This window comes from Rana temporaria, chromosome 5 (genome assembly GCF_905171775.1).
Source record: "Rana temporaria chromosome 5, aRanTem1.1, whole genome shotgun sequence".
Lineage (NCBI taxonomy): Eukaryota > Metazoa > Chordata > Amphibia > Anura > Ranidae > Rana > Rana temporaria.
Window position 1 is genome coordinate 39993695 of NC_053493.1, and position 26608 is coordinate 40020302.

At 44.2% G+C, this 26608-nt stretch overlaps 1 protein-coding gene across 3 annotated transcripts in view; it reads right to left on the bottom strand.

The window, feature by feature from the left end:
* The window catches only part of RUNDC3B (RUN domain containing 3B), a 307618-nt gene that overhangs the window by 182621 nt on the left and 98389 nt on the right, over window positions 1-26608 (bottom strand). For all 3 annotated transcript variants that reach the window (XM_040352420.1, XM_040352418.1, XM_040352419.1), the window contains exon 2: window positions 7034-7149. In XM_040352420.1, the coding sequence (XP_040208354.1) occupies window positions 7034-7149 (116 nt within the window). The remainder of the gene's footprint in view (window positions 1-7033; window positions 7150-26608) is intronic.

Sequence of the window (26608 nt, forward strand, 5' to 3'; positions counted from 1 at the left end):
TCCGACTTCCGGAACGGAACCGTAACAGATAAGTACACTCGTAGGGCCGGAACCACATCCAGAGGATGCAAGTGGCCTCCTCCTGGCATTTCGGCCAAGGACATAAGGATGGAAGAACAATGTCCCCATCAATGTGAAAGGCCGAAACGACCTTAGGGAGAAAAAACTGCTGCGGCCGCAGCACCACCTCATCCTTACGGATGAGCAAGTAGGGAGCCTTGCAAGACAAGGCCGCCAGATCAGACAGACACACGTCTGATCAAGGTAATCGCTACCAGAAATAAAATCACCTTTTGTGACAATAAACAAAAAACCTCCCGAATGTCCTCAAAGGGAGCATTCCAAAGCGCCGAAAGGACTAAATTCAAGTCCCATGGGGGTAATGGAGGGCGCACCGGAGGGGCCACCTGCCAGACCCCCTGACCCAACGTACGCACCCAGGAGTGCGACGACAAGGGTCGCTGCAAGTAAAAACAGCCAGAGCAGAAATCTGGCTCCTAACCGTACTTAAGGCGAGAGCCCGAACCACTCCCTGCTGTAAAGACAGCAGAACCCTGTACACCACGTATGTACGAGGGTGCCATTTCATCACCTCACACGCAGAGATGTAGGCCTTTCATGTATGATGAGAAATCCTACGTGAGATAGACTTCCGTGCACGCAGCACGATAGAGACCACCGAGCCCAATAGGCCTCGGTCCTTAAGCCCCTGGCTCTCAACAGCCACGCCACTAAAGCCGGTGGCTGTGAAACAGGGTGGAAGATCGGACCCTGTAACAGAAGATCAACTCCCAGGGGAAGACGCTAGGGGGCGTCTGCCACCAGACGCACCAGGTCCGCGTACCAGGAGCGACGCAGCCAATCTGGGGCAATCAGGATAGATAGAATCCCTACAGCTTCCACTCTGCGCAGCAGGCGAGGAAGAAGCTTCCGAGGAGGGAAGGTGTAAATTAGGCGATAGTGACCCCAAGGAGTCACCAACGCGCCTGACGCGTCCGACCACGGGTCCTTAAACCTGGCCACGAACCGTGGCACCCACCTATAGAGACGGGACACTAGAAAGGTCCACATCCGGAGTGCCCCACTTTTTTGGCACAGACCCCGAAAAACCTGCGGCTGCAGGCATCATTCGGATATCTTGTTTTTTATGCCGGCAATTCCAAGCTTTTACAGGCAGTGGGAGGAGAGATCCGCCCCCTCCCGCTGCCCTATAGTGCCTCTCCCGGGTGGTCTGTGCGATTGGGGAGTCGGAGAATGAATTGGCCGATGGTGGCAGTTTACCATAGAGCTGACAGAGGACCAGATGGTCCCCGGCCATCTCTATAACCTTTGGAGGTCGGGAGCAATGGCAGATGCAGACACTGCAGTTTTTTTAGCTGGAAAGCCCAAGATCGCTTTTTTTTATAATGTCAGGCTTTCCAGCCTAGAGGAGAGATGTGGGGTCTTATAGTCCCCACATCTCTCTGTAAAGAGGACCTGTCATACCCTATTCCTATTACAAGGGATGTTCACATTACCTGTAATAAGAATAAAAGTGATCACATTTTTTTTTTTAAGGGAAAGTGTCAAAAAAATAAAAATAATAATAGTTTGTTTAAAGCGCCCCATGTGCATGGACATAGGTCACGCCCGCATAAGTAAACAGCGTTCAAACCACACATGTGAGGTATCGACACGAACATTAGAGCGAGAGCAATAATTCCACCACAAGACCCCTGCTGTAACTCTAAACTGGTAACCTGTAAAAAAAATTAAACGTAGCCTATGGAGATTTTTAAGTATCGAAGTTTGGCGCCATTCCACGAGTGTGTGCAATTAACCACTTCCGGACCGCCGCATGTACATATACGTCGGCAGAGTGGCATGGACAGGCACATTGGCGTACCTGTACGTCCCTGCCTAGACGTGGGTCGGGGGTCCGATCGGGACCCCCCCGGTACATGCGGCGGTTCCCGTGGCTTCAGGAGTGATCCGGGACGAGGGCGCGGCTATTCGTTTCTAGCCGCCCCCTCACGATCGCTCCCCAGAGCTGAAGAACGGGGAGAGCCGTATGTAAACACGGCTTCCCCGTACTTCACTGTGGTGGCTGCATCGATCGAGTGATCCCTTTTATAGGGAGACTCGATCGATGACGTCAGACCTACAGCCACACCCCCCTACAGTTGTAAACACACACTAGGTGAACCCCAACTCCTACAGCGCCCCCTGTGGTTAACTCCCAAACTGCAAATGTCATTTTTACAATAAACAATGCAATTTAAATGCACTTTTTGCTGTGAAAATGACAATGGTCCCAAAAATGTGTCAAAATTGTCCAAAGTGTCCGCCATAATGTCGCAGTCACGATAAAAATCGCTGATCGCCGCCATTAGTAGTAAAAAAAAAATAATAATAAAACTATCCCCTATTTTGTAAACACTATAAATTTTGCGCAAACCAATCGATAAACGTTTATCGCGATTTTTTTTACCAAAAATAGGTAGAAGAATACGTATCGGCCTAAACTGAGGAAAAAAAATAATTTTATATATGTTTTTGGGGGATATTTATTATAGGAAAAAGTAAAAATATTGAATTTTTTTAAAAATTGTCGCTCTATTTTTGTTTATAGCGCAAAAAATAAAAACCGCAGAGGTGATCAAATACCACCAAAAGAAAGCTCTATTTGTAGGACGCCAATTTTGTTTGGGAGCCACGTCACACGACCACGCAATTGTCTGTTAAAGCGACGCAGTGCCGAATTGTAAAAACCCCTTGGGTCATTGAGCAGCATATTGGTCCGGTCCTTAAGTGGTTAAGTGTGACATGTTAGGTATCTATTTACTCAGCATAATGTTATCTTTCACATTAAACAAAAAAACATTGGCCTAACTGTAGTGTTTTGCTTTTTTTTATTAAAAAAAAACCATGCGCAAATACCATGTGACATAAAAATTGCAACAACTGCCATTTCATTCCCCAGGGTCTCTGCTAAAAAACTATATATAATGTTTGGTGGCAAAAAAAATTTTTTTACATGTTGGAGAGGAATGCCAGAATTGGCTTAGGCTGAAAGTGGTACACTTAAAAAAAAAAAAAAAAAAGAAAAGTAGGCAACATATTAAAGACCAAGCAATCATAATTTAAGGCTACATCCACCCTACAGCAATCTTGTTAAAAGTAGATTTTTGCTACAGTTAAACCAATCATCCTTTTCAGCTCCAACTTGCAAAAGCTGATGGGATTCAAAGACTATGAAGCTGCTTGTCTGTGTATTCCGATGATATGAGTCACGAAGCTTTGTGATCTTTTTCCTGGATTGCCTTTGTGTGCAATGTGCTAGGGAAAATTATTGAGAGTAGAAACTCTGCTTAGCAACATCTGCGGGACGAATTAGGAAACATTCTATATTTTAATGCTATTTGTAAGAGTACAAGGTAACTGTCTTTTTTTTTTTTTTTTTTTTACTGCAGTGACAGTCACAAATAAATTGATGTACCTCTGACCACATTTTGGACATTAAAGTGGAGGTTCACCCGAAAACTTAATTTTTAACATTAGATTGATGCTCATGTTGTCTAGGGGAATCGGGTGTTTTTTTAAAATCTAAGCTGTACTTACCGTTTTAGAGATAGATCTTCTCCGCCGCTTTCGGGTATGGGCTGCGAGACTGGGCGTTCCTATTTGATTGACAGGCTTCCGACGGTCGCATACAGCGCGTCACGAGTTCCTGAAAGTAGCCGAACGTCGGTGCGCAGGCGCCGTATAGAGCCGCACCGACGTTCGGCTTCTTTCGGCTACTCGTGACGCAATACATGCGACCGTCGGAAGCCTGTCAATCAAATAGGAATGCCCAGTCCCGCAGCCCATACCCGGAAGCGGCGGAGAAGATCGCTCTCTAAAACGGTAAGCACTGCTTAGGATTTTAAAAAAACACCCGATTTCCCTTGACAAAATTAGCATCAATCTAATGTTATTTTTTTTTTTTTTCGGGTGAACTCCCGATTTAAAGTGTTACTTAACCCACAACAGTAAAATCAGTCTGTATATGTGCAGTAAGGCACATGCTTGTTATGCTTACTGTGGAACCTACGGGGTAATCCTCTGCATGTGTAAAAAAAAGGCTGTTTAATCATGTCTTTTTTGACCCCAGTGTATGCCCTCCTGATCCCCAATGTATGCCCTCCTGATTCCCCTGGTGTGTGCCCTCCTGATCCCCCAGTGTATGCCCTCCTGACCTGCCTGGTGTGTGCCCTTCTGACCTGCCTGGTGTGTGCCCTCCTGACCTGCCTGGTGTGTGCTCTCCTGACCTCCCAGGTGAGTGCCCTCCTGACCCCGTACTGTGCTCCCCTGACCTCCCCGGTGCATGCCCTCCTGACCCCGTACTGTGCTCCCCTGACCTCCCCGATGCATGCCCTCCTGACCCCGTACTGTGCTCTCCTGACCTCCCCGGTGCATGCCCTCCTGACCCCGTACTGTGCTCCCCTGACCTCCCCGGTGCATGCCCTCCTGGCCCCGTACTGTGCTCCCCTGACCTCCCCAGTGCGTGCCCTCCTGACCTCCCTGGTGTGTGCTCCCCTAACCTCCCTTGTGTGTGCCCTCCTGACACCCCCCCCCCCCCAGTTCTGTAAGCAACACCTTATTTTCTGGCAGTGCCCCTCTGAGACTAGACTCTGGATCCGCCCCTGAATGTAAGGGGTCATTCTTCCCACTGATCCCCGATGAACTGGTTTTAGCAGGGGATCCCCGTGTCCTGGAAAGGGTTCCTCCAGGGTAAAAAGTTTGAGAAAGGCTGATTGAGCCCCGATTCACACCAGAATGTGGTGCATGAAACCCACGATCTATTGTGTGTTTTCAAAGTTGGTGCATGTACGACTTGTGCGATTGTGAAAATGAATGGACTCAATTCACACTGCACTCAATCGCATTTGAATTGCACAGGAATGTGTTGTGCGCTTTTCGGGCGATTCAAAGTGTAAACTAAGGTTTAATGCATCTATGGAAAAAAGTGCATTACTCCAATCTAATCCTTACTTTATGCATTTACCATGTGCAATCAATGAAAGCACATATACACTATATTACCAAAAGTATTGGGACGCCTGCCTTTACACGCACATGAACTTTAATGGCATTCCAGTCTTAGTCCGTAGGGTTCAATATTGAGTTGGCCCACCCTTTGCAGCTATAACAGCTTCAACTCTTCTGGGAAGGCCGTCCACAAGGTTTAGGAGTGTGTCTATGGGAATGTTTGACCATTCTTCCAAAAGGGTATTTGTGAGGTCAGGCACTGGTGTTGGGAAGGCCTGGCTTTCAATCTCCGCTGCAATTCATTCCAAAGGTTTTCTATCGGGTTGAGGTCAGGACTCTGTGCGTGCCAGTCAATTTTCTCCACCCCTAACTCGTTCATCTATGTCTTTATGGACATTTGGTGGAAAGAGGATTGATTGCGGTGTGGGTTTGTTTTTCAGGGGTTGGGCTTGGCCCCTTAGTTGCAGTGAAGGGAACTCTTAAGGCGTCAGCATACCAAGACATTTTGGACAATTTCATGCTCCCAACTTTGTGGGAACAGTTTGGGGATGACCCTTTCCTGTTCCAACATCAGTGCACAAATCAAGGTCCATAAAGACATGGATGAGCGAGTTTGGGGTGGAGGAACTTGACTGGCCAACACAGAGTCTTAAACGCAACCTGATAGAACACCTTTGGGATGAATTAGAGTGGAGACTGAGACGCCGCGATTTCGTCCGCCTAGATGTGAATGCAGCCTAAGTGTATCTCTGTTTGAGAATACACTTAAACTTCGGTCGGTGCAGATTCCGAGTTAGGTCGGCGTATCTACCGATACGCCGACCTAACTCTATGTGAATCTAGCTAATAGTGTTTATTAGGTAGATTCAGAAAGAGCTAGGCCGGCTTATCAGTAGTTAAGCCGACCTAACTCTGAATCTACGCCGCCGTATGTTTAAGCGTAAGCTCAAACAGAGATACGCTTAAACAAAGCTAAGATAGGCCGGCTTGCGCCGTTCTATCTTAGCTTGCAATTTTTCGGATGGCCGCTAGGTGGCGCTTCCATTGCGGCCGGCGTAGATTATGTAAATGAGCTTTTACGCTGATTCCCGAACATACGCCAGCCCGCCGCAGTCGAATTACGTTGTTTCTGTAAGGCCTTATGCGGCCTAAAGTTATTCCACCTATGAAGTGGAATAACAATGTTAAAGTATGGCCGCCGTTCCCGCCGCGAGGTTCGAATTTTTTACGTCGTTTGCGCAAGTCGTCCGCGAATCGGGAGTTACGTAGTTTACGTCCACGTCAAAATCAATAGGCCCGTACGGCGTACTAAGCCGCAATGCGCACTGGGAAATGTAGGCGCCCGGCGCAGTAGCAAGAAACGTCAAAAAACGTGAGGTCAAGCCTCATTTCCATACAACACGCCCCCCTCCAACCAATTTGAATTAGGCGCCCTTACGCCCGCTCGTTTGAGGCTACGCCGCCATAGATTAGAAGGTAAGTAGATTGAAAATCACTACTAGCCTAGCTAATTTACGGCGGTGTAGCCTAAACAGGCTAAGCTACGCCGCCCTAAATTTAATCCAATCTACCTGAATCTACCTATATGTGTATGGTATAAAAAACTGCTAAGTCCATATATTTCAATGAATAAACTTGTAATTAAATGAAGTAAATAGGTGGGAATCCTGCACTTTTTTCCGTAGATGGTGTTTGTAATAACTTTTTAGAATAATTGGTGGCTGCTGGAAATAGAGAACAGATAGAATCAGTACAAAAAAAGCTCCTGCGGGAGATTCAATGCAACACACAGGGGCTGCGTGTCGCAGGACATGAATTATCAATCAAAAACATTGATTGCCGAGTATAAAGCCATTTTCCAATCAGCACTGTGATGTATCAGAAGTGACAACCTTCCTAAGGATAGATCTGATAGGAAGCTCCACGGCCAACTGTGCGGATCATTTAAGTTCAGTTTTAATGAGCAATAACAAGCAGCATGTCTGTAAACAGCGGGATAGGATTGGAGATGAGGATTTGTTACCTTTCAGGCGATGGCTTAGGATCTGCTCCAAAATAGAGGCAAAGTTTAGAAATTCAGGTGCAGAATCATCAATGGTTTCAAAGCACGATCGGTCGATCAGGGTCTTGACAGAGAATCTGCAACACAGGGAGCACATCCCAGTTACACACCCTATAACAAATCTATGGAAACCTCAACACAACTTCTGCCCTGCTGGCAACACCACAGTTCTTTCATTTTACGGCGAATCATGAAAATGATTGTATTTTTAGACCTGAATGAGAAAAACCTTTGTCCATTCCGCCCCCTTGCTGTGAGTGACAGGTTATTTACATATCTCATGCACTAGCTTGAGACAGGCATTCTTTTTTAATTCCCACCCCCACTCCTTTTCTGAAGTCATGTGGTTACTTTTCTGGATTTTGACTGGATGTTAGTGATCATAGCAGAATTTAGTGTAAGGAATACATAGGAAAAAATGCATGTTGACAAGGGAAGTGTAGAGGAGGACGGGGAGTCTACTGACATCACGACTCCACCCACCGAGCTCCAGACAACAGACCCACCCACAGAATCTGCCGTTTTTCAGTTCTTATAACCAGGGCTGTGGAGTCGGTAGATAAATGTTCCGACTCCGACTCCTCAGTTTTATGTACTTCCGACTCCGACTCCCCGACTCCGACTCCTCTGTATTTATATGCAAATGTATTTTATACATTCCTTGAGGGAAAGAAACGCAACCTACCACAGGACTACTGGCTGGGAAGCCAACAGTCTACTGTATTGCACAGTTTAAGCAAAAGACAAACACAATGAAAACAACGTTTTTTTATTCTAAAACATGATTTTCCTAGGAGAATCCCATAGTCATGTTTAAAGTTTAAGCTAACAATCGGAGTTTACAAGTTTTTATAGCCTTAGCTAAATGACAGCAGTTTTTCCAATGGTTTACAGCTTCAGTCTTGAGCTATTGGCCCTCCATTCCCTTCACTTATACAAGTGTCTCACTCTCTAGTCCTGCAAAAAACATATTTATCTAATCCCTTATCAGTGAGAGGCTAGGTTACACATGGACGCTGCGTTCCCTGTAAAAGCAGAACACAACACTATGGAAAGTATAAGTATTGCAGCTCCTAATTGTGCGTTGCGTGCCATATAGTGAAGCACATGAAAAGCATGCTTCTTCACGGTCACTTAACGTGTTCGTTTTGCGGTTACGTGAGGCATTGGTCTTTATTCTTACAGTAGAGAAGTCATTAATTATAACTTTTTGTGAATTGGGACATTTAAACTTGCTTTTTTTTTTTTTATTGCAATCTAAATTTAGTAGGAGTCGGAGTCGGAGTCGGTGCATTGTTTGCCGACTCCGACTCCAGGTACCCAAAATTTCCCCCGACTCCGACTCCTCGACTCCGACTCCACAGCCCTGCTTATAACAGACAGAGGGTAGACATTTGACAGGTGAGGATACATGCAGGAGGCATCTATATCCTTATAGATCAGCACTATGGCAGTAGTTTAGAAAGGATGAGAGTGGCTTTACATCCACTTTAACCATTTAAGACCCGGACCTTTAGGCAGCTAAAGGACCTGGCCAGTTTTTGCGATTCGGCACTGCGTCATTTTAAGACAATTGCGCGGTCGTGCAACGTGGCTCCCAAACCAAATTGGTGTCCTTTTTTCCCCACAAATAGAGCTTTCTTTTGGTGGTATTTCATCACCTCTGCGGTTTTTATTTTATGCGCTATAAACAAAAATAGAGCGACAATTTTGAAAAAAATTCAATATTTTTTACTTTTTGCTATAATAAATATCCCCCAAAAATATATCCAAAACATTTTTTTTCCCTCAGTTTAGGCCGATACGTATTCTTCTACCTATTTTTGGTAAAAAAAAAAACGCAATAAGCATTTATCGATTGGTTTCGCAAAATGTATAGCGTTTACAAAATAGAGGATAGTTTTATTGCATTTTTATATAAAAAAAAATGTTTTACTACTAATGGCGGCGATCAGCGATTTGTTTACTGTGAAAATGACAATTGCAGTTTGGAAGTTGGGTGGGGCAACGGGTGGCGAGTAACTCTTAAAGGGGTTGTAAAGGTACAATTTTTTTTCCTAAATAGCTTCCTTTACCTTAGTGCAGTCCTCCTTCACTTACCTCATCCTTCCATTTTGCTTTTAAATGTCCTTATTTCTTCTGAGAAATCCTCACTTCCTGTTCTTCTGTCTGTAACTCCACACAGTAATGCGAGGCTTTCTCCCTGGTGTGGAGTGTTGTGCTCGCCCCCTCCCTTGCACTACAGGAGAGTCAGGATGCTCTCTACGTTGCAGATAGAGAAAGGAGCTGTGTGTTAGTGGGCGTCCTGACTGCAACTGTCATTTTCACAATAAACAATGCAATTTAAATGCATTTTTTGCTGTGAAAATGACAATGGTCCCAAAAATGTGTCAAAATTATCCGAAGTGTCCGCCATAATGTCGCAGTCACGAAAAAAAAAACGCTGATCGCCGCCATTAGTAGTAAAAAAAAAAAAAAAAAAAAACTATCCCCTATTTTGTAAACGCTATAAATTTTGCGCAAACCAATCGATAAACGCTTATTGTGATTTTTTTTTACCAAAAATAGGTAGAAGAATACGTATCGGCCTAAACTGAGGAAAAAAATATATATGTTTTTGGGGGATATTTATTATAGTAAAAAATATAGATTTTTTTTCAAAATTGTCGCTCTATTTTTGTTTATAGCGCAAAAAATAAAAACCTCAGAGGTGATCAAATACCACCAAAAGAAAGCTCTATTTGTGGGGAAAAAAGGACGCCAATGTTGTTTGGGAGCCACGTCGCACGACCACGCAACTGTTCAGTTAAAACGACGCAGTGCCGAATTGTAAAAGCCCCTTGGGTCATTTAGCAGCATATTGGTCCGGTCCTTAAGTGGTTAAGGTCTGGCTAGTAGACTTGAAATTTTGAGTTCTGACAATACAATAGTGCTCCTTTGAAAGCCAGCTGCATTAAATTCGCACTTCGTATTTCAGACACATTTTTATCTATTTAAATATAGTAAGAAAAAAAAAAATCATCAATATATATATATATATATATATATATATATATATATATATATATATATATATAAAAAAAAAAGTGAAAAAAAAGTGAAAATAAAAATAAAAAAAGAAGAAGATAAAACTTTTTAGCAGCAAAACAAAATACAATATGAGAATAAAAATACAAATAGATCAGTGAGTTAATGAAACAAAAAAATGAGAGTTAAATCGCGCTGAAATTTCTAGCGGTGACATTTCCCAGCAGTACCTGATATACTTACATTCTTTTGTGTAATAAATGAAAAATAATTGAAAGTTGCAGAAAAGAGAACAGGATATATAAAACAATAGGTATGAATCACGTACAGTTTTTGGTTTGTTTGGAAAGCACTAAATCACAGGAGTTATTGGCAATAAATAAGAAGAAGACTTTAGGGATATTGTTGATTTTGTTTTTTACTTTGTTAATAACTAGATGGTTTATGTCTAATGCCCCGTACACACAATCAGAGTTTCCGTCGGAATTCCGCTCAAGCTGTCTTGCATACACACGATCACACCAAATTCCAACCGTCGAAAACGCGGTGACGTACAACACTACGACGAGCCTAGAATAATGAAGTTCAATGCTTCCGAGCATGCGTGTTTTATTATCCGTCGGAATTCCATACAAAACGGAATTTCCAATAGAAAATTGACAGCGATCTGTCATTTCCCCTAGTCAGTCCCACCCCCCCTTCAGTTAGAACACACTTTAGGGAACATAATTAACCCCTTGATTGCCCCCTAGTGTTAACCCCTTCCCCGCCAGTGACATCTTTACAGTAATCAATGCATTTTTTTTAGCACTGATCGCTGTAAAAATGCTAATGGTCCCCAAAATTGGTCAAAAGTGTCTGATGTGTCCGCCATTAGGTCGCAGTACCGATAAAAATTGCAGATCGCCGCCATTACTAGTAAAAAAAAAAAAAATGCAATAAAACTACCCCCTATTTTGTAGACGCTATAACTTTTGCGCAAACCAATCAATAGCTTATTGCGATTTTTTACGAAAAATATGTAGAAGAATACATATCGGCCTAAACTGAGGGAAAAAAATGTTTTTTTTATATATTTTTGGGGGATACCGTATTAATTATAGCAAAAAGTAAAAAATATTCATTTTTTTCAAAATTGTCGCACTATTTTTGTTTATAACGCAAAAAATAAAAACGTAAAGGTGATCAAATACCACCAAAAGAAAGCTCTATTTGTGGGAAAAAAAGGACGCCAATTTTGTTTGGGAGCCACGTCGCACGACCGCGCAAATGTCAGTTAAAGCGACGCAGTGCCGAATCACAAAAAGTGGCCAGCAAAATAGTCCAGGGCTGAAGTGGTTAAAAGAAGTTGTATGCAATTCATGTTGGGATGTTGGCTTCAAAGTCGCGTGGAAGTCTTGAAAGTGTGAACTGGGCCTTAGACCTCAAAAGGGGTCTATTAGCCGGCATTTATGACTGTGCCCTCCAGCTTCCAGGATCTTCTGTGTTGTGACTCAATAGGACTCGATATTCACTTTCAGGTTTGCTAAGTTTCAGATCACTTTATTTCTCACCTGAATATTCCATGAAATGTTCAGACTATACTACTCCAATGACCAAAGCTAGGTACACACTATAAGAAAATCGTACAATTAGTACTGTCCTGGGGTTCGACTACCTGTGAAACATTGAGAAAAACCAGGTGATCGCTTGCCTAATTTTCTTATAGGCCCAGATTCTTGTAGACTGGGCGTATCTCTGCGGTGGCGTAACGTATCCGATTTATGTTACGCCGCCACAAGTTTTTCCATCTGGAAATGCCTGTTGCTATGCGGTCCCACGAAATCTGCCTTTGAAACCACCTAGGATTCTGACATCATCTCCCTAATGCTCCTGGGAAATGTGTGTCATCATTTCCCAGGATGCAGTGCGCTGTCCAATTATCACTCCCCATCCAAGACTTCCAGGAAGTAAGTGCTAGTAGGCTTCACAATGCCCACAAGCAAAATGACAACGGTGTAGACATAGTTTTATAAACTATGGCCCAGATTCTCGTAGATGGGCGTAAAACTGCGGCGGCGTAACGTATTTAATTTACGTTACGCCGCTGCAAGTTTTACAGGCAAGTGCTTTATTCACAAAGCACTTGCCTGTAAAGTTGCGGTGGCGTAGCGTAAATCACCCGGCATAATTCAAATTCGGCGGGTAGGGGGCGTGTATCATTTAAATGAAGCACGTCCCCGCGCCGAACGAACTGCGCATGCGCCGTCTGTAAAATATTCCAGTGTACATTGCTCCGAATGACGTCGCAAGGACGTCATTGGTTTCGACGTGAACGTAAATGACGTCCAGCCCCATTCACGGACGACTTACGCAAACGTAACTTTTTAAAATTTCGACGCGGGAACGACGGCCATACTCAACATTGGCTGCGCCTCATATACCAGGGGCAACTTTACGCCAGGAAAAGCCTAACGTAAACGTCGTAAATTTACTGCGTCGGCCGCGCGTACGTTCGGGAATTCGCGTATCTAGCTAATTTGCATACTCGACGCGGAAATCGACGGAAGCGCCACCTAGCGGGCAAAAAATAAATTGCAGTTTAGATCCGATGGCGTAAGAGACTTACGCCTGTCGGATCTAATGGATATCTATGCGTAACTGATTCTAAGAATCAGTCGCATAGATACGACGGGCCAGGTTAGGACTTACGACGGCGTACATGGCGCTGCGCCGTCGTAAGTCCTTTGAGAATCTGGGCCATAGTGTGTATCCAGCTTTACACGAATTAGCCAAAAGTAATACACAATTTAAAAAGAGTAACTGTTTTTTGTGAGTTTTGGATGTTGTGGGTAAAAATGTTGAAATCATGTCACTTTTTTGAAGCTGCATTGTTACCGTTGCGTTTTGGGGACAAGTGAAAAGAGATCTTAGGGGTTGGACAGAGGCAGCAAACAAAATCTAAAACGGACTACACAGAAAAAAGTGAAACAAATAGCTATAGATACACTTCAGCCTTCTACACCGGAGGGCATTAAAGCCTAGATGCACAGGCCAAATTATGCTTTACCAGCATATCTCTGTTAACCTAATAATCCTTATATATTTTATAACACATTTTATAACACATTTTAAAACGCTTAAAACTTTTTTATTTGGTACGTTGCTTTAGTTAAAAAAAATGTTTTGCTTTTATTATAGGTTGACAAATGCGGAAACTTATAAAAACAAAAACATTAACTTTCTTCTGTTTGTTTATAAATGTATTTTATTTTTAATAGTACAACTGTATCTGACAGTTACAGTGTTAAAAAGACAATACTGCAGCCAGAAGGTGGCAGTGTTCATCTTCATACCAAATGCTTTATTTTTGTCAACGAATCCTCCAATCTACATGTGATCCTGGCTATCATAGGATAGAATGCTTATTAACATGTCTTCATCACAGGCATTAAAGGAGAAGCGCAGTCAAAGCTTGTCTGGCTGTACTATCTCCTGTGGATCACAGGAGTGCAGTTTGTTCTGCACCCATGTGGCCTGTTTTCAGCTGACAGCGTCACAGAGCCGGTCCAGGCTTGGGAAAGATCGCGACCATATGGTCTGGATCCACCCTGGACTGGCACCTGCCTCAGCCTCTCAGAAAGCCGCTGTGAGCCTGAGCTGGCCACTCCTGCCCCCTGCACAGCCCAGCACCCAGGGAGCTCTGAGAAATTAAACAATCGGCGGTGTTTGATCGCTTGGTCCACAGTTTTAGATCCGGCAAGGAACAGATGCAGAATCGGACTGATGCTGCATCCACGTAGGTAAGTATGATTCCAAAAAAAAAAAATCATTCCCATACTTCTCTTTTGAGTCGAGGAAAGTTAGGGCCAGATTCTCGTCCAGCGGCGTATCTTTGCGGCGGCGTAACGTATCCGATTTACGTTACGCCTTCGCAACTTAGACAGGCAAGTGCTGTATTCTCAAAGCACTTGCTCCGTAAGTTGCGGCGGCGTAGAGTAAATCGGCCGGCGTAAGCCCGCCTAATTCAAATTTGGAACAGGGGGGCGTGTTTTATGTTAATGTTTTGGGACCCGACGTGATTGACGTTTTTCACAAACGGCGCATGCGCCGTCCGTGGAAATCTCCCAGTGTGCATTGCTCCTAATACGCCGCAAGGACGTATTGGTTTTGACGTGAACTTAAATTACGTCCAGCCCCATTCACGGATGAGTTACGCAAACGACGTAAAATTTTAAAATTTCGTCGTGGGAACGACGGCCATACTTAACATTGGTACGCCGCACTTACGCCACCATATAGCAGGGGTAACTATACGCCGGGAAAAGCCCAACGTAAACGGTGTAACTTTACTGCGTCGGCCGGGCGTACGTTCGTGAATTCGCGTATCTAGCTGATTTACATATTCGGACGCGTAAATCAGCGTACACGCCCCTAGCGGCCAGCGTAAATATGCAGTTACGATCCGACGGCGTAAGAGACTTACGCCTGTCGGATCTAATAGATATCTATGCGTAACTGATTCTAAGAATCAGGCGCATAGATACGACGGCATAACGCAGAGATACGACGGCGTATCTGGAGATACGCCGTCGTATCTCCACTGAGAATCTGGCCCTTAATATACAGACAGTGGGCCATACGTGGTTAATACAGTCAAGAGGCGCTTCTTTCAACAAACTAAAAATGACAAATTAATAACATTTCACAGCTTTAATGTCTGAAATATTTAATTGCTGTGCAGTCAAAATATTTCCTAATGATATATACAAAACTAAAAAAAAAACAGAACATAAATGTCAAACAAGCCCGCAGGAACAAAAGTGACATTAATATGCAACAAACAGTATTGGTGGGTAGATTTCTCAGCACAATGAAATGATTGTCAATACATGATGATTCAGACAGTAACAGCGTGGTTAATGTGATTAAATACCGATGGAAAACCAACTGCAATTAAAAAGACAATGCAGCAGATGATCCGCCAAGCTTAAAGCGGGGGTTCACCCTATCGACGAAAAAAAATAATTTTTTTTTTCTTTTACCATAAAATCAGGCATTGTAGCGCGAGCTACAGTATGCCTGTCCCGAATTTTTTACCCCCGTACTCACCTTGTACGCGTAGATCGAAGATACCGGGGAATGGGCGTGCCTATGTAGACGGAGGATGATTGACGGCCGGCTCTGGCGCGTCACGCTTCTCCGGAAATAGCCGAAATAGGCTTGGCTCTTCACGACGCGTGCGCATAGCCTGTGCGCAGGCGCCGTGAAGAGCCGAGACCTACTCCGGCTGTCTTCGGGGAGAGTGACGTGCCAGGGCCGGCCGTCAATCATCCTCCCTCTCCATAGGCACGCCCATTCCCCGCGGGAGCCGAAATCTACGATGTTTGATTACAAGGTGAGTCCGGGGTTAAAAAAATCGGGACAGGCATACTGTAGCTCGCGCTACAATGCCTGTCTCGATGGTAAAATCGTGTCGGGGGGGGTGAACTACCGCTTTAAAGAGAGAAAGCAAAATTGTCAAAAACAAGTAAAGGCTAACACATATATAAACGTGGCTTGTAGCCAATCATATTTTTAGAATGTGAAGAGATGCAGCTAGATACATTTTTGTTGCGGGAGATTTATGTGCCCACTCATCTAACATCAGTATCTGACTTAATAAATATTCTTTTGGCTGAAAGGGTACAAATTTCCACAGACATACTCCAAAATTACATTGCAAGCCTTTCTAAAAGATCGGACACAAATGGAGGACAACCCCATATTAAATGTCAATAGTTTTGGAATGGGATGTCCATCAAGCTCATATCAATGTGATGTGCCCATTATACAGTAGGTGCTTTTGGCTGTAGACATGGGTCAGCATGGGCACCCTCACCGGTCTGTGGCTACATAAAGACAAACTGCAATGAACAGTGGGCCAGATCCTCAAAGAAGTTACGCTGGTTATTTATTGATACGCCGCGTAACTTCTATTTTGCTCCGGCGTATCTTTGTTTTGTATCCACAAAACAAGATAAGCCTGAAGCTGTGATAGATCCGACTGGCGTACATCTTAGTACGCTGTCGGATCTAAGGTGCATTTTTACGCTGGCCGCTAGGTGGCGTTTCCGTAGATTTCCCAGTCGAGTATGCAAATTAGCTAGATACGCAAATCCACAAACGTACGTCCGTCCGGCGCATTTTTTTACGTCGTTTCCATAAGGCTTTTTTCGGGGTATAGTTACCCCTGCTATATGAGGCGTATCCTATGTTAAGTATGGCCGTCGTTCCTGCGTCAAAATTTGAATTTTTTACGTTGTTTGCGCAAGTCGTTCGCGAATAGGGCTTTGCCTAGAATGACGTTCACGTCGTAAACATTGGCTTGTTGCGGGTTAATTTCGAGCATGCGCACTGGGATACCCCCACGGACGGCGCATGCGCCGTTCAAAAAAAACGTCAATCACGTCGGGTCACATAACATTTACATAAAACACGCCCCCCTGTTCCACATTTGAATTAGGCGGGCTTACGCCGGCCTATTTACCTTACGCCACCGCAACTTACGGAGCAAGTGCTTTGAGAATACTGAACTTGCCCATCTAAGTTGCGGAGGCGTAACGTAAATATTATTTGTTACGCCCGCTCAAAGATGCGGCGATCTACGTGGATCTGGCCCCTAGTATTCTTACACCCATCTATGGGAACCTATTTTCAGGTATTTGAGCTGCAATAGCTCTTCTATTGGATCGGACCACATGGGCCAGTCTTTGCTCCCTAAATGCATCAATGAGCTTTGGTTGCCCACGAACCTGTCCTTGTTTTTCCTTCATTGGCCCACTTTTACTAGGTCCTGACCATTGCAGACCAGGAACATCCCACAAGAAAGCCATTACAACTTGGCCCTTGTCAAAGTCCCTCAAATCCTTACTCTTGCCCATTTTTCTGCTATCAACACAAACGTCAGGGACCACATGTTCACTTGCTGCCCAATATATCCCACCCACTTTCAGGTGCCATTAAAACAAAACAATCAATGTTATTCACTTTGTCAGTGGTCATAATTTTTTGGTTATGTATACACACACACAGCTATAACAGCTTCACCTCTTCTGGGAAGGCTGTCCACAAGGTTTAGGAGTGTGTCTATGGGAATGTTTGACCATTCTTCCAGAAGCACATTTGTGAGGTCAGATACTGATGTTAGATGAAGAAGGCCTGGCTTTCAGTCTCCGCTCCAATTCATCCCAAAGATGTTCTATTGCAGGGGTCTCCAAACTGCGGCCCGAGGGCCAGATGTGGCCCTTTGCTAGCCTTTATGCGGCCCTTGGGGCACTTTTCCTCCAACTGATATGAGGCACCATTCCTTCCACTGACACCAACAAGGGGGCACTATTTTTTCAACTGATATCAATGATGGGATACTATTCCTGCTACTGATAGTGGCCCTCCTACTGACCAATAACCCTGAGGCCATATTTATTCTCACTGGTGCTGGGCCCGGGACATTTTCTGCCCTCGCTGGACATAATCCGGCCCTCCTAAAGTCTGAAGGACAATAAACTGGCCCTTTGTTTGAAAAGTTTGGAGACCCCTGTTCTATTGGGTTGAGGTCAGTACTGTGTCTAGGCCAGTCAAGTTCCTCCACCCCAAACTTACTCATCCATGTCTTTATGGACGTTGCTTTGTGCACTGGTGCGCAGTCATGTTGGAACAGGAAGGGGCCATCCCAGTCCAAACTGTCCCAACAAAGTTGGGAGCATGAAATTGTCCATAATGTCTTAGTATGCCGACACCTTAAGAGTTCCCTTCTCTGTAACTAAGGGGCCAAGACCAACCCCTGAAAAACAACCCCACACCATAATCCCCCCTCTACCAAATGATTTGGACCATTTGCGTGTCAAGTGCGAGAAAGACAAGGTGGCCCACATATTTTGCAGGGAGGTTTAGGAGCAGATAAAAAAGAAGGAGGAAGAAAAACAAAGGAGAGGGAGAACAAGGGAGAAGGAAAGGGCAAAAAAGATTGGAGGGGGGTGAGTTCCTGTGGGGTTCCAGACCGAGGCGCGAGGTAAGGGACACCAGGGGTCCAGTCAGACCAAGAATAAGGCACAGTCTAGATTCAGACCAGCGTTGTAAGGTATCCACTTGGCATGGGTGTCATCGAGGTGAGCTTTTCATGTACCATATTCCCCATAAATTGTTGCTAAATGGATTACGGGTCAAAAGTAAGTTATTTCAATGGGGTTGTGAGTTTGGACTTTGGCAAATTGAATTCCAGTATTAGCTATTATTGTGTGTTGATATTTGAGGTTATCCGACTTAAACATACTGGTATGTATATGCTGCACATGCTGTTTTTCGATCATTTTAGATTCTCGCTCTCCTACTATCAACTAAAGAAGTAGACTGTTGGTCTAGGAAATGTAACATGTGCTATGTCTTCCCATCATATACTCTATAGCATGTATGTATTGCATGTATTGTGCGTTTTGGTCTCCCCTTTGTCCGAACGCCTCAGATGGCCACTAAGTAGATATATTTTTGCTGTTTTTTTTAATCTTTCCTCCCCCCTTCTTTTTTGTATGAATTGTATATATGTATGCACTTTGTATATTTTGTGTATTTTAGATGTTGACTAAACTATACAGTAACCAAGCCTTGATGAAGCGGCTATAAATTACAACCACAAAACATGTCGGGCCATCATTTGCACTTATGCAATATATACTGTATGTGTATCACTGTCTTGTATTTTTGGGGATTAGGTCTACCCTTTTTATGTATATGTATGATATATATTTTCTTATGTACACCTGTTGTGGTTTATAATAACGCCCACTTTACACTTTTCCTCTTTTTTACATTATAAAATACTTAGGGGCAGATCCACAGAGATCTGCACCCGGGCAGCGTATCAGAGATACGCTACGCCGCCGTACCTTACCTGGCTTTAGTTCGAATCCTTAAAGATTTTGCGCCGTAAGTTACGGCGGCGTAGTCTATCTCTGGCGGCGCAACGCCGCGTAATTCAAATCGGCGATTAGGGGGCGTGTTTCATTTAAGTGAAGCGCGTTCCCGCGCCAAATGAACTGCGCATGCGCCGTCCCTAAATTTCCCGCCGTGCATTGCGCTAAATGACGTCGCAAGGACGTCATATTTTTTAACATAGACGTGAATTACGTCCATCTCGATTCACGGACGACTTACGCAAAACAAAAAAATCAAAATAATTGCGGGAACGACGGCCATACTTAACATGGCAAGTCTAACTATACGCCGCAAAACAGCAGCTTTAACTATACGCCGGAAAAAGCCGACTAGAGACGACATAAGAGAATGCGACGGCTGCGCGTACGTTCGTGGATCGTCGGAAAAAGCCAATTTGCATACTCGACGTGGAAAACAACGAGAACTCCACCCAGCGGACGCCAAAGTATTGCATCTAAGATCCAAAGGCGTACGAAGCCGTACGCCTGTCGGATCTAACCCAGATGTCGTCGTATCTTGGTTGGAGGATTCAAACCAAAGATACGACGCGGGTAATTTGAAAGTACGCCGGCGTATCAGTAGATACGCCGGCGTACGCGCTCTGTTGATCTGCCCCTTAGCTTAGAACAAAGCCCTCCAGTGGGGCGCTGTCACTGCTGACAGGGCTTCCATCTTCCCTGGTCTTTCTTCCTGGTTCGCCGGCTCTGGTCCTTTGAATGGCCGAGCTGCGATGATGTAACTGCCACGCACGGGAGTCACAATTTATGGCACAGAGCTCTGAATGGACAGTGCAGGTATGCCAACCTGTCAGAGCACATGCACTGGTATATGAATGTCCATAGTTCTACTCTAAAAGGTGGCTACACATTTTACAATTTGTTTTGTTAAATTTCCTTTAGATTTACATATAGCTATGTAATGCGAGGGCCTGCCTGATTACATACAAATTGAAGGTGTTTAGGTTTGACCTCATATTATATGGTTTAGGCGCTGTGATTGGCCGGAGCCACGATGACGTCACTCTCGCGCATGTGCGCAGGAACCAGCAGTCACGGCACGGCCTCCTTTAGGAATGGCATGATCGCGTTCCTAAAGTGTGCCTGCGCCATTGTCTACGGTGCATGCGCCGTTGACATCGGCGCCTGTCATTTTTGTAGATATCTCCTAAACCGTGGAGACCGTATTCAAATTATAAATAAAAATGTCAAAAAGATTATTTGCTAAGCGATGTGTACATAAGAAACTTAGCATATTAATAGTTCTCTTTGGAACTGGAAATAAACAGCAATTCCATCTAAACATTATAAATGAACGAAAAAAAAAATACGAATTCTGTATGTGCCTCAACTGCTCAGTATTCAAGATACATCCAGAGGGAAATGTTATTTAAAGGCTGAGGACTGTGAGCGGACAGAACAGCGAGTCTCTGGAGACGTACAGCATGTCTGTCTGTGATACCAACCATTGCAATACGTGCAAAATAAAAATAAAATCCGGTGTTGTACCTAGAATTATAATGTCGGAGCTTTTATCAGCACTAGAAAGACAAAAAGAAAAGTTGTAGAGAGAAGTGTGGAGGCCGTCATCCCTGACCTCATTTTGAAAATTGGCAGTTGCCTGCCAGTCATTTTTATCACCTGGAACAAGCACGCAGATCAGATGATTTAAGGAAGTGAAGGTTAATCTCCCCAATGGGGCACAGATGGCAAAAAAATAAAATAAACCAACAATGGTAACAATCCTCCTTGAGGCTGGGTTCACACTACTACACTACTTTCATCCTACTTTGCTCTGTGTTCAATGTTTCCCTATGAGAGCGTCTTGTAGCGTCCTACACAAGTCGGTCCGACTTTGAAAATGCTCCCTGTACTACTTTTGGTCCTACATTGATCCTACTTCAGGCCCATTGAATATCATTGAAGTCGGACCAAAGTAGTATCCTGTTCATGAAAGTAGGATGGATGTAGGACCAATGTAGGATCAATGTAGGACCAATGTAGCAGAGCAAAGTAGGATGAAAGTAGTGTAGTAGTGTGAACCCAGCCTCTGGCTGGATTAAGGCTGGGTTCACACTACTTTCATCCTACTTTGATCTGCTACATTGGTCCTACATCCATCCTACTTTCATGAACAGGCTCCTACTTTGGTCCGACTTCAATGATATTCAATGGGCCTGAAGTAGGATCGATGTAGGACCAAAAGTAGTACAGGGAGCATTTTCAAAGTCGGACCATCTTGTGTAGGACGCTACAAGACGCTCTCATAAGGAAACATTGAACACAGAACAAAGTAGGATGAAAGTAGTGTAGTAGTGTGAACCCAGCCTCACACCTATGCAGTTTTAGTGCTTTTTGCATTTGGCAGATTTGCACTTCAGTCCATTTAACATGGTTTTCTATGGAACACGTTCTGTAGTGCAAATCTGCAATATGCAAAAAGCACCAAAACTGCATAGGTGTGAATCCAGCCTTAAAGCAGTTGTAAACCACTAATGAATACAAAAAAAAACCCTGCAAGACAATGGCATAATGTGCTAGTATGACTCGCATAACTCGCTAGGGAGAGAGGAGAGCAGGTGGTCAGATAATGAGAGTGCAGAGGAATATCACAGCTTTCATTTCAATTGCTGTATATTCCCCACACTCGTCACATACAGCCCCTCCTCTTTGTCCGGTACTTTGATAGACAAATCACCCGTCCAATCCCGGGACGTGTGACGTCTATCAAAGTTGGCTGTATGTGACGGCGTGCGGCTGGAACACAGCAATTGAAATGAAAGCTGTGATGTTCCTCAGCACTGGTTGGACACGGGCGGGCTGCACTGGTGGGACACGGGCGTGCTGCACTGGTTGGACACGGGCGGGCTGCACTGGTTGAACACGGGCGGGCTGCACTGGTTGAACACGGGCGGGCTGCACTGGTTGGACACGAGCGAGCTGCACTGGTGGGACACGGGCGGGCTGCACTGGTTGGACACGGGCGGGCTGCACTGGTTGGACACGGGCGGGCTGCACTGGTTGGACACGGGCGGGCTGCACTGGTTGGACACGGGCGGGCTGCACTGGTTGGACACGGGCGGGCTGCACTGGTTGGACACGGGCGGGCTGCACTGGTTGGACACGGGCGGGCTGCACTGGTTGGACACGGGCGGGCTGCACTGGTTGGACACGGGCAGGCTGCACTGGTTGGACATAGGCAGGCTGCATTGGTGTTATTATTTATTTTTATAACTTAATTCTTCATAAAACATTTAAGTGTAATTTCATGAATTTATTTATGAGGGCGTGTTTCGGGGCGGAATTAGGGGCAGAGTTTTCATTCTCCTGCAGGAACCCCGACCCTCTGTCCAGAGAGTGATGATTGGCCCCTGTGCTGATCACATGCATCCTCCCAAGAAAAAAACTCTCCATCAATTCACACCAAACTGAGCATGTGCAGAGGATTAACCCTTTAGTTTCCACAGTGAGTATAATATAACAAGCATGTGTTACTGCATATACAGACTGATTTTACTGTTGTGGGTTTAGTAACCCTTTAAGGCTGGGTTCACACCATTGTGAATTGGATGTGGAATCGCTACATCCAATTCGCACTAGCAGGAGATTTTGACCCGCTCTCTATGGAGCCGCTTCACATATCTCCGTAGCAGGTCCGGTGCATTTTGGTCCGTTTCAGGTCCGAATTCAGCCCAAACATTCGGGCTGAAATCGGACCTGGAACGGTAAACCAGCATGCACCGGACCCCGGCTCATATGTGAACCGAGCCTGAGAGTCTATGCACACTGGCTTAAACTTGATTTACTAAAACTGGAGAGCGCAGAATCTGGTGGCAGAAAAAAATAGCCCTAAACATGTGTACAGAGACGCTCTATGTGAGTGTTTTTCTTCTGCCAAGGGAACTGGCCTTTTTTTTAAGCCCAGTGTGCATGAAGCCTAAGAATGAATTACTCCACTGTGGTTCAATCTACAGAGGACAGTGAGGGTTTGTTTGAAATTGTATTTACTGCTTGGTAACTATGTTGTAATGTTGTGGTGGATTTCACTCAAATGCCTTACATCATGTTCTGACTAGGGATGAGCCGAACACCCCCGCGTTCGGTTCGCACCAGAACCTTCGAATGGACCGAATGTTCGCGCGCGAACATTTAGAACCCCATTGACGTCAATGGGACTCGAACGTTCAAATTCAAAAGTGCTCATTTTAAAGCCCATATGCAAGTTATTGTCGGAAAACGTCTTTGAGAACCCGGGTCTTGCCCCAGGGAACATGTATCAATGGAAAAATGTTTTAACCACTTAAGCCCTGGACCAATACGCTGTCTAAAGACCCAAGGTGTTTTTACAATTTGTCACTGCGCTGCTTTAACTGGTAATTGCGCGGTCATGCAATGTTGTACCGAAACGAAATTTGCGTCCTTTTCTTCCCACAAATAGAGCTTTCTTTTGATGGTATTTGATTGCCTATGCGATTTTTATTTTTTGCGATATAAACGGAAAAAGACCGAAAATTTTGAAAACAAAAGATTTTTCTTATAACAAAAAGTAAAAAATATCGAATAAACTAAATTTTAGTCAAACATTTAGGCCAAAATGTATTCAGCCACATGTCTTTTGTAAAAAAAATCGCAATAAGCGTATATTTATTGGTTTTCGCAAAAATTATAGCGTCTACAAACTAGGGTACATTTTCTGGAATTTACACAACTTTTATTTTATGACTGCCTATCGCATTTCTTGAGGTGCTAAAATGTCAAGGCAGTACAAAACCCCCCCAAATGACCCCATTTTGGAAAGTAGACACCCCAGGGAAACTGCTGAGAGGCATGTTGAGTCCATTGAATATTTTTTTTTTTTGTCCCAAGTGATTGAATAATGACAAAAAAATAAAAATAAAAAAAAAATTACAAAAAGTTGTCACTAAATGATATATTGCTCACACATGCCATGGTTATATGTGGAATTGCACCCCAAAATACATTCTGCTGCTTCTTCTGAGTACGGGGATACCACATGTGTGGGACTTTTTGGGAGCCTAGCCACGTACGGGACCCCGAAAACCAAGCACCGCCTTCAGCATTTCTAAGGGCGCAAATTTTTGATTTCACTCCTCACTACCTATCACAGTTTCGAAGGCCATAAAATGCCAAAATAGCACAAAACCCCCCCAAATGACCCCATTTTGGAAAGTAGACACCCCAAGCTATTTGCTGAGAGGCATGTCGAGTCCATGGAATATTTTATATTTTGACACAAGTTGCGGGAATATGACAAACTGATTTTTTTTTGCACAAAGTTGTCACTAAATGATATATTTCTCACACATGCCATGGTTATATGTGGAATTGCACCCCAAAATACATTCTGCTGCTTCTCCTGAGTACGGGGATACCACATGTGTGGGACTTTTTGGGAGCCTAGCCGCGTACGGGACCCCGAAAAACAATCACCACCTTCATGATTTCTAAGGGCATAAATTTTTGATTTCACTCCTCACTACCTATCATAGTTTTGAAGGCCATACAATGCCAAGATGGCACACAACCCCCCCAAATGACCCCATTTTGGAAAGAAGACACCCCAAGCTATTTGCTGAGAGGCATGTTGAGTCCATGGAATATTTAATTTTTTTTGCCCCAAGTGATTGAATATTGACCAAAAAAATAAATAAAAAATAAATTACAAAACGTTGTCACTAAATGATATATTTCTCACACATGCCATGGTTATATGTGGTATTGCACCCCAAAATACATTCTGCTGCTTCTCCTGAGTACGGGGATACCACATGTGTGGGACTTTTTGGGAGCTTAGCCGCGTACGGGACCCCGAAAACCAATCACCACCTTCAAGATTTCTAAGGACATACATTTTTGATTTCCCTCACACAAATCTTGAAGGCGGTGATTGGTTTTCGGGGTCCCGTACTTGGCTAGGCTCCCAAAAAGTCCCACACATGTGGTATCTCCGTACTCAGGAGAAGCAGCAGAATGTATTTTGGGGTGCAATTCCACATATAACCATGGCATGTGTGAGAAATATATCATTTAGTGACAACGTTTTGTAATTTTTTTTTTTTTTTTTTTTTTGGTCAATATTCAATCACTTGGGGCAAAAAAATGTAATATTCCATGGACTTAACATGCCTCTCAGCAAATAGCTTGGGGTGTCTTCTTTACAAAATGGGGTCATTTGGGGGGGTTGTGTGCCATCTTGGCATTTTATGGCCTTCAAAACTATGATAGGTAGTGAGGAGTGAAATCAAAAATGTATGCCCTTAGAAATCTTGAAGATGGTGATTGGTTTTCGGGGCCCCGTACGTGGCTAGGCTCCCAAAAAGTCCCACACATGTGGTATCCCCGTACTCAGGAGAAGCAGCAGAATGTATTTTGGGGTGCAATTCCACATATAACCATGGCATGTGTGAGAAATATATCATTTAGTGACAACTTTGTGCAAAAAAAAATCAGTTTATCATATTCCCGCAACTTGTGTCAAAATATAAAATATTCCATGGACTCGACATCCCTCTCAGAAAATAGCTTGGGGTGTCTACTTTCCAAAATGGGGTCATTTGGGGGGTTTTTGTGCTATTTTGGCATTTTATGGCCTTCGAAACTGTGATAGGTAGTGAGGAGTGAAATCAAAAATTTACACCCTTAGAAAGCCTGAAGGCGGTGATTGTTTTTTGGGGTCCCGTATGCGGCTAGGCTCCCAAAAAGTCTCACACATGTGGTAGCCCCGTACTCAGGAGAAGCAGCAGAATGTATTTTGGGGTGTAATTCCACATATGGGGGGAGTATGTTTTGCGCGTGGGTGTAAGCGTTACTGGCACTAACTAGCTACCTAGCGGCACCAGCGACACTAATACAGCGATCAGAAAAATGATCGCTTAGTGATGCTGGCAATAGGGGGGTGAAAGGGTTAACTCTAGGGGCAATCAGGGGTTAAAACCTTTATTAGAAAATGTATGGGGGGTACCTAACGCTATAAAAACCTAGCGGGCGAACCTCAAAAAATAACTAGCTACCTAGCGGCACTAATACAGCGATCAGAAAAATGATTGCTTAGTGACGCTGGTAATAGGGGGTAAAAGGGTTAACTCTAGGGGCAATCAGGGGTTAAAACCTTTATTAGAAAATGTATGGGGGTACCTAACGCTATAAAAACCTGGCGGGCGAACCTCAAAAAATAACTAGCTACCTAGCGGCACCAGCGACACTAATACAGCGATCAGAAAAAAACGATCGCTTAGTGACGCTGGCAATAGGGGGTGAAAGGGTTAACTCTAGGGGCAATCAGGGGTTAAAAACCTTTATTAGAAAATGTATGGGGGTACCTAACGCTATAAAAACCTGGCGGGCGAACCTCAAAAAATAACTAGCTACCTAGCGGCACCAGCGACACTAATACAGCGATCAGAAAAACGTTCGCTTAGTGACGCTGGCAGTAGGGGGTGAAAGAGTTAACTCTAGGGGCAATCAGGGGTTAAAACCTTTATTAGAAAATGTATGGGGGTACCTAACGCTATAAAAACCTGGCGGGCGAACCTCAAAAAATAAC